The sequence below is a fragment of the Anthonomus grandis genome, chromosome 4, assembly GCF_022605725.1.
Source record: "Anthonomus grandis grandis chromosome 4, icAntGran1.3, whole genome shotgun sequence".
Lineage (NCBI taxonomy): Eukaryota > Metazoa > Arthropoda > Insecta > Coleoptera > Curculionidae > Anthonomus > Anthonomus grandis.
The window spans coordinates 20,287,228-20,296,673 of NC_065549.1; the positions used below are offsets into that span (position 1 = coordinate 20,287,228).

At 30.8% G+C, this 9,446-nt stretch overlaps 1 protein-coding gene across 1 annotated transcript; it reads right to left on the bottom strand.

The window, feature by feature from the left end:
• On the bottom strand, positions 1 to 8,551 carry LOC126734822 (senecionine N-oxygenase). The gene is made up of 7 exons (XM_050438577.1): positions 8,265 to 8,551; positions 2,644 to 2,782; positions 2,434 to 2,590; positions 1,845 to 1,987; positions 1,691 to 1,789; positions 1,413 to 1,631; positions 1 to 355 (listed from the first exon to the last, which is right to left on the bottom strand). Exons 1-7 carry the CDS (start codon positions 8,450 to 8,452, stop codon positions 41 to 43), a joined length of 1,260 nt encoding a protein of 419 aa, XP_050294534.1. The 5' UTR covers positions 8,453 to 8,551; the 3' UTR covers positions 1 to 40.
• Positions 8,552 to 9,446: the final 895 nt, after the last annotated feature.

The window sequence follows — 9,446 nt, forward strand, 5'->3', positions numbered from 1 at the left end:
TTTCTAACTTAAGAAAATGCATCAATGTTACATTTATTATTTAACCAGTTACTTTAACAAAATTCTGTTCATCGACTATCCTATATTGATCATCCCTAAAATTTAATAAGTCATCATACAACCTCTTTACACTTAGATCTCTCAATTTAACCATAACCGGTGGAATTGGAGATGTATTTGCCTCCTCAGCTAGTTGGTTATAATAAGATTCTTGATCAGGACCCATCATGTGCATCTGTCGTTTATTATAACCCTTAGATAGACGAGCTTGTATATCAGCTTGTGTATCTTCGTTCATAGCTTCTTTGGAGGGAAGTGACATCTCTCCTTTGAGATATCTGCAGTAATACCTTGCCTGAAAAGTAATTACAAGTAAGTTAATAGAGGCGTGTTGATAGTTCTCAAGGAATAAAAGGAATATTGACTTGATTTGTTAATTATAGTAGAGGAAGTTTTTTATTTAAAAATTCTATATTTGTACTTTTTTCATCCACATAATATCATATTAAACAAAATCGTACTTTTAGAACAATTTTGAGATGTTAGTATATAGTGTCCTATTTTTGTTTCAGATTTTCAATCAACAGAGAATTCTGACTCAACTGACGGGATTTGTATTTAAGTAACAATTCTGATTAATAAATAAAATTTGGATAAACCTAATCCACACTGATATAATTCGTGTGATGATATAAAATTATTTAACTATTCTTGCACACTGATATCTGAGCTAGTTCCATAAATTCCTTGGATTTATGGAAGCATCAACGTTGTTAAATCAGCTTTAATAATTTTTAAGACCATGGAAATAATCCACGTATGATAGAGAAGTGTTAACAATAAAAAAACAGGTAAATCACAGCCAACGTTAAAAATGTCATCAAACAATATTGGTGGCAAAGAATATAGTAGTTCACTATGCATTTCGCCCGGTAAATGTTTGTTCCCATTTTTAATTCTCGGAATTTAGCAATTAATTAAATCAAGCTCCTCATAAATCAGGCCTACAATTAAAGAACCGACAATGAAACTATTTGTCTTAAGTTCTTGTTTGAATTTAGCCCCTTTGTCGCCATATAAACGAAAACAAGACATAAGATTTAGCCTTAGACCCTCTGATCCGATAAATGACACTGGAAATGGACCATATAAGAGTAACTAACATTTAACAAGTAATTAACACTAACGTGCGAACAAGGTGATTAATCATTAGAATTCGGAAACTTGGAAAATTAGTCATTGGAGAACGTGAACACGTCTTAGGTCGAACTGGAAGCAACGTGGATGACCTTTAGTATTTTTAGTAGTTATATATCGAACATTCTTTGATTTTAATCGATATCGCGTCTTACCGTTCCGGGAAAGTTTATTTATAAGTATATCAATATACTAATCACTAATATATTAATTACCTGTAAATCAAACATTTGGAAAGTGCAAACATTAAATGGTATTCCAATAAAGCACATGCTGGGCTTATCAATGTGAATCATGTGTTTGTATAAAGGCTGAATGTGGTTATCGTCCATTGTGATTCCGCATGACTTATCTAAGAATGGAAAACTGTATCTGTAGCCGGTGCAGAAAAGTATTGAGTCGAAACAACAACAAGACCCATCAGTAAATTCCACCTTAAAATGATTACAGATATAAAATTTAATATTTTGTTGCAGAAAATCTTAAAAAATACCTTCTTGAAGTCAAGAATACGTTTTACATCGGGTCTTAGTTCAACATTAGAGGGATATTGAGTTTTAATAGGTTCTGCTACATGGTGACTCAATACCACCTGAAAACACACATGTTTATTTGTACTTAAAACGAAAAATTTCAAATCTTCTTACATGTTCAGCTACTCCAGATAGATGTAGGGTAAGGTCTAATCCTGATGGTCCTGCTCCTATCACTAATACTCTTTGACCTTTAAACTTTTCAGGATCCCTATAGTTGTGACTGTGGTCTATTTTGCCCTTAAAAAGTTCCTGTCCTAGAATATAAGGTAATCTTTTTTGATTTTGTTTTAAGAATACTAAAATTATTTCAAATAATACAAAGGTAAAGACGTCTTTACATGAATAACGTACAAATCACTCACAATTTGTACGTTTTTATCACGTCATAGTGATGTTGATACATCTTAGAAATGTTAGTTAGAAGGTCCGAAAAACTTGTTTTTTTGACTTTATTTTATTGCATTATTTTATTTATGAAACCTTATTTAAACAAATTATGTATTTTTTACATTAAGAAATCAGAAGAAATCAGCTTTACAAAAAGGAATAAGAAGTTTGGTTAAATTAAAAAAATTCAACGCTAAAATAAATGGAATCAAAAAAAGCTAGTGATCTGCCAAAGATCTCTATTTAAAGTCTTGAGATTTTAAGATAATAGATATAAAAAATACGTCATCTGCCGTTTTAGAATGACACTTACCAGGTAGCTTGGGAATAATGGGGTCGTTATAGTGCCCATTGCAAATTATCACAGAATCGTAAATATTTACAGACACTTTGCCACTGGGTTTGTACACGCTTGTTATTTGCCATTTGTCATTACCATATGGACGAATTTCTTGTACCATAGTATTAAACTAAAAGTAAAGTTTTTATTTTCTGAATTTTTTTTCAAAAAGCCTATTTTTACCTTTATGTACTGTTCCAGATCGAATTTTTTGGCATACATATTAAGGAATTGCAAAATTTCTGCTTGGGTTAGATATGATCTATCCTGTTCTGGTATGGGAAAGTCTGGAAATCCCATAACTTCTTTGGGCAAGTTAGTTCTAAAACAGAAATAAATTCGATAATTTATTTGTTCATCAAATTAAACTTTTTTTATAAATTAAAAAAAATCGAAAATATTTTCTTATGTAGTATGGTTCTTAGTTATGTTTTTACAAAAGTGTATTACAACTTTTTTATATCGTTTTTCGTAATTCTTTTTAGAAAATTTGAAAAATAATATCAACAATAATAGTAATAACAATAATTATATTAATAATAAAGTGAAAGGAAAAAAGCACATCTTAACTCTAGACAAAATGTTCACACAGACCTTCAAAATCTCTATTCTTAAGCGTCAATAGTGCTATCACGAAAAACGAGCAGACTTTATTAGACTTTATTCGGAAATGCGGAAAAAGCAACAAGAATTGACTCCGCAGATTTTATTTCGACCTATTAGTCTTGGCCCTTAGGTCTTGGCGTCGACCTAATGGAAAGGCTGATTGACCAATACCTAAAAGCAGGCATCTTTGTGTAAAGAGCACTGCATGTGCAAGAATATATCTATCAGACTGGCAAATTCTCGGACTTGATCCTACACCACCTTATGAGAAAATAATAAAAAACTATTACGAGCCGTGGCTTATACCGTCTGGGTACATAGAGGCCATGTTCTCGTAGCGCGGACGAAAAAGGAAAGAGTTCTGTCTTTTTAACCACCCGTTATAGCGTATCCATTACACTGTAGAACCGTATGGTTAACTATCACACCTCATTGGAACTGACTTCATATTTACATTCAGATATCAGAATTAAGAAGGCGCTTTGGCCCTACAGCAAGTTCTTCAGTTATCCGATTGTCGATTTTCCAAGATCGTTCACTAGTTCTACTTGTCTGTAGTAAAACTTATCAAATATGGTCCGATCGCAAGAGAAATCAAGCTTCAGAAAATAGCAATTTGAGTGCAAGTGGACTTAATTCAGCGTCTGGCATCCCTGATTATCACGGAAGACCTTGAGACTTTGTTAAACCTTTTATCCCTGGACCCTGCAATACATTATGAGGTCAGATTTCGTTACAAATCCTTCTGCGATGATAAGAAGTTTTCTTGTTCTGATGACGAATTTCTTTCTTCTCAGCAAAGCCGCCATTAGGCTAGGCGTCCACTGAAAGCACTACTGCACGGAGTTGAGTAGCGCGGTGTTAAGAGGAGTTGCTTTGCCAATTTAGTTTTATGGCACGCTGTCCAGTAACGCTAGACGGTGTGTGGCCTGACTTCAATCGCTACATTCTAAAACCGCACAGCATCGCTTTTAGTGGAAGGCTACGGTCTCTAAGGTGAGCTTCAAGCTAGTATTAGAGTGCGTAAAGGTCTTAGATGAACAACCTGTAGAGCTTGTCTGGATGCCTGACAATTGCCTGGTAATGCCGGTATGCAAGAGGCAGGCTGCCTTTCTAAACTTGGATCCATGAAATTTACGGTGGATCCCGTACCCACAATGGCATAGCAAAATGTGTGGCTGTTTTGTCAAGACAGAATCTGCCTGATTGTAGGATTCCTCGGAGGTGTATAAAAACACGAAAATTTCTGCACCTAAATAAACATAAAATATAGCTAGCCACAGAAATTATAACTCGATATTATCTGGAAACTATAGAAGAAATCATCTCATCACTAAAACCGTCACAATTACTAGCCTTTATCAAAGCAATAGGATTGTACGAAGTAATTTAAAACTTGAAAACTTGAAACTAACATGAAGCAGTAATTAGGAAGCGGTTAGAATTCACCCTTATTTTAATCTATCGGCTTCTGCAAGTTTTTGTTCTGTCAATTTTTCTGCTAATAATTCTAACACCAAATTACTGGACCCTAAGATCCAATTTTGTATTTCAGACCTTTAATTTAAAGAGAATAAATCAAAATAAATAGCACCAATTGGTCTGAGATTTTGATCCGATGAGAAAGATAAATAGACCTGTGTATCGTTAGCGTTATTTTATAAAATATTAATGACTTTTAAAAATGCGGTTCCATAATTGAATCCTGCGAAAAAGAAATGTTGAAAAGAAAAATAATGGACAATATTTAAAGATTATTTTTTTAGTTAAACATGATCCGGTTGCTGTTATTTTAGTCATCCATAAGCATAGTGGATACATTTCTTAGTATTGTGATGTATGACAAAATTAGGATGTACATACATACATGTTAAGAAGGGCACTAATTATATTAGACAGAAATTTTATTTTTTTTATTTCCCAGAAGTCCGGTTAAAGTATTCAAAAATACGTAATTTTATGGACATCAAGTCGTTCCAAACAATTGAATGGTGGCTAGGCACATCTTGGAATGATAAAAAACGAAGTAAGAAATACAATAACGTATTGACGTGAATTTTCATATCACATTTAATTTAGTAATTTCAAAAATAGGCGTTTCTAAGCAATTAAGATAGCTTAATAAAAATTTGGGTCAATACATGAAAACAACCTCTAATAGATAATAAAGAGCATTTAAAAAAATATGTTTTATCAAGTAATTATTCCGAGTTATATAGCGAAAATTCTAAACTAGGCTGTTTCCAAATCGTTTTTATTTAAACGTAGAATAATTACTATTATAAACGATTTTTTTTCTCAAAATTTAAATTCTATTTTAACTCCAACATGTACATCTAATGTATATAGTCAATGTTTTCTTATAACATGATTAGTATTTTTGTTATTTGTATTAAGTAGAACAATGGCCGGGTTAAAACATCCTTTGTAAAGTTGAAAACAAGAATTTATTTTTGAGACGTAAACAGTACAATAACGTAAGAGTTTTGATAACAGAAGAATAATTATACGGTTTGGTATATTCTTTAGTATACACCAAAGCTCAAGAAGAAGGGATATTATTCCAAGAATGCTTAACAAAACATGCAATAGGTCAAAAGCTTAAGTATCAGCCAAACCATTTAAGCAAGTATCAAAAAGGTACCAAACCAGGGTTACTGATGGGGGCTAATCTAGAATTTAAGAACTTATGGAAATTTTTTTCAAATTGGGTATAAATTCTAACAAAAATAATAAGGGCTCGCAAATTATAAAGAAATAATTAAGTATAGTCATTTAACAATGCATTACCTAGATGAAGTTTTAAATAATGTTTTTCCCAAGTACGTGTAAAGTGGCATGCGAGTTAATCTTAATTTTATGATAAAGAAATATTTGAATAAAAAATTAGAAGTTGCTGAAGAAATAGAAAATGTAAAAAACAGTAACGTTAAAAAAAGGCGAACTGTGAAAATATAAAGAAAGAAGAAAAAAACCACAATCATTTAACCTGAAAAACAATTAAATTTATAGAATGACAAAAATAGTGGCGTGGTGCTGTGATTGGAAGTGCGCACTAGAAGTCAATCATCAATTGATAACTAACTGCACACTGTAAATGCATACCTGCAATCTAGCGTAATTTTTGAGTGGCGTATATGTAAAAAAGTTTAAATGTGAACAAATAAATAAAGAATTTACTTAATTTAGAAAATCAACTAATAATTATTGGATTTGCGAATTTGTTAAGGTTAATTATATACAATACATTTTCCTCAAAATATACTTAATTTCAGATTATACTGTATAACAGATTTAAGACATCAGTCTAATTAAAAAAATGTTTCATTTATATTGAATTTCTTGCTACCAAAAATGTAAAACTTTCAACTGAAAGATAACTTTTAAAATTTTTTAAAAATGAAAAAAAACTTTTATTAATAAATAAATCCTTAATAAAAATATAAAACTTGAAAATAAATATAATAAAATTTGATTTTTGGCAACAAAATTTTTGCTTGTACAAGAAATAATTTAATTTACGCAGTTTGTTGCTTTTATTATTTATCCACTCTTTTAAATTGTCTGATTGCTACAAAAAAACCTGTTTCTGTTATATCATAATTTAATAAAATAAAAATGGACATGCTTAGAAATAGTTGATTTTTGGTCAGTCAACAACACAATAAAAGAAATGCTGCTACATTTAACGCATCTCTCAAAGTTTGTAGTTCAAATATTGCATAGGAGAGATTTTTAGAAAAAATTTTTTTACTCCCAAGACACTTTCTCAATAGTGGAATGCTCAGTACTATAAAGTTCTTGAGAATTTTTTTCAGAACCTTAAAGCAGATTATTTGCACAAAATGAGTCCCGCTGCTTGGCGAATAAAATTGCAGAATTCAAATCAGGTTTTTTTTCCAAGATTTCCTCTGTTTTTGTGTCATCTGCAAACAGTGAACAAGTAAAGGACCAGAAATATGATTAAGAAAGGTAAGTCATTTATTTATGTAGTCATTAGGGTAGGCATTATTATTCATTATTGGCTAAAACTCTCTGCTTTCTATCAAAGAGGTAGGAACAAAAGAAGGCTAAAACATTTTTATCCAAAGCAACCTCATTTTTATATGAAAATATCATGACTAATGCATTTAAAAGTTTTTGAAGTATCGTACACTGATAAAGACATATGATTCCACATTCCATTCTTCCAAGTTTACCGGTTATGCAGTAGATCTACCTGGTAAAAACTCCCACTCTCCTTCACCAAAAAATTTTATTTTACAAATATGTTCGAAAATAAACTTTAATGATGATTTCAAAAATTTTCGGTAAAAAATGGGATTATGAAAATGGGCCTATAGTTATTAACATTATCTTGTTTGCCCCTTTTATAGGCTTTATAATGTATAAGTTATTATTATATACTAATATCATATTTACATTTCAATAATGATTTAAAAAATTTCAACAAAAGGTCTATAGTTATTACCAATATCTTGTTTGCGTGTTCTATACAGCGGTGGAAATATACCAGTGACCACACAGCAGTTATAGAGTAGCGCTAAGAAATATATAGTTTCTTTTACGAACTTACAATTGACAGTATAGAGATCTAAGCTAGATGAATTCTTTAGCTTTAAAATAGCATCAAACTATTTCGTCAGTAATAAAATGAAAATTGTAAAGCCTTGTAAAATTCGTTCCTTCACGTTGCCCAAGGGATGCATAAATAATAACAGTATTATTTTTCTTAGGGATGCTTTTAATTATGTTTTTCGCCATACTAGTAAACTGAACATTTAAATGATTTGTATTAATAGGACACTTAATGATGCCTCTTATAAATATAGACCGGCAACACTCGATCATTTTTCCAAAAAGAGCGGTTAGCCTAGGAGTTGCTAGAAAAAATAACTTTAAACTTAAAATATTTGGTACCAATTAGATGATATTGGTAATTTTAACAAAATTAAAGACACATAAGTCACACACATTTAAAAAGCGATACACAGCTTAAATATACTATACTGTTGGTGAGAAGAAAATTGAAAAATTAAAAATATCTAGGATATAAAAATAGTAACTTAAACCCTTTTTCCTTTGTAATTATTCTACCATTTTAAAGCAATTTATTATTTAAAGTTTCTATGTTACGTAATTATAACCCTTTTTAAAAATTATTAATATAAATCATAAAGTATGTATAAAAATCTTACCTTAATCCCTTATACATAGCAGAATACACCGGGTATCCATAGCGATCCTTTCCGACCTCATCAGTGTAGACCCAGGTTCCTCCCAACTGAGGTGCCATTTCGAATACATCGATTTCACATCCAGTTGTTGAAACATGCCTGGCTGTTGCTAAACCTGCAGCTCCAGCACCGATTATTCCGACACGCATTTTTTTTTCGTTTAATTAAAATTGACGAAAGAGAGAACAAAAACTGGTAACAGCGTATTTCACTGGTTTCTTAGCGAAAGTCTTCGAGTGAATGATAAGTACTGACTGGGGAATTGTTATATAAATGGATGGAGGAGCGGCTAAATAGGATGTTTTTCTTTTTTTGTTTACGTTAAAATCAAGTATTATTAATCATTTTATAGTGTTGTTGATAAGAGTTTTATAATGAAACAGATGGTATGTGAATGTCTGCTAAAAACCTGTTGTTTTCCTGGCTTTGTAAAAATTTCCCAGTACTTTTTTTCGTAAATTTACATTAGTTGTTTTATTAGAATGTTTGCTTTATAAAACAATTTTGATTTTAGTTGGGGATCACTCATTTATTGTTTAAGTAAGAATTTTTAAATTTAAATCATTAATATGGTTTCATAAAACTTAAACTTTCCATTAAAAATTAAATAATTAAATACCACTTACACACCGTATATATTAACATAAACTTATATAATTAAAATTTAAAAAAAGTACGCGACATCCTATCGAAAAAGTCATTTTAGAAAATTACTTAACCGACTTCTGAATGGTGATAAAAGTTTTTGCATGTCTCATGAAGTACCATTTATTTGCGATTGCGTTTTTTAATTAAAAAATTCGACCGATGTCACATTTTGATTTTTCAAAGTATGGCTTCTGCTCCGACAAACAGACATACTTGTGATAAGTCACTGAAAAGTAATGGCGTATAAAAACATACGGTGCTGTAAAAAATTGTGGAGTTAAGTATATTTCCAGTAAAATTGGTTAAAAAATCACCTTACATGTTATATTAACTTATTTTTAATTTTTTTTTAATTGTGCCAATAATTTCGTTGTTACCTGGTATAGTAGCCAATATTGTAAATATTTTTTAACAAAACCCAATTCGTAAGAAGATCATGAAGCATGCAGTAAATAGAGCTTCTCCAGATTTAAAATTCCTTTCCATAAAAAAATA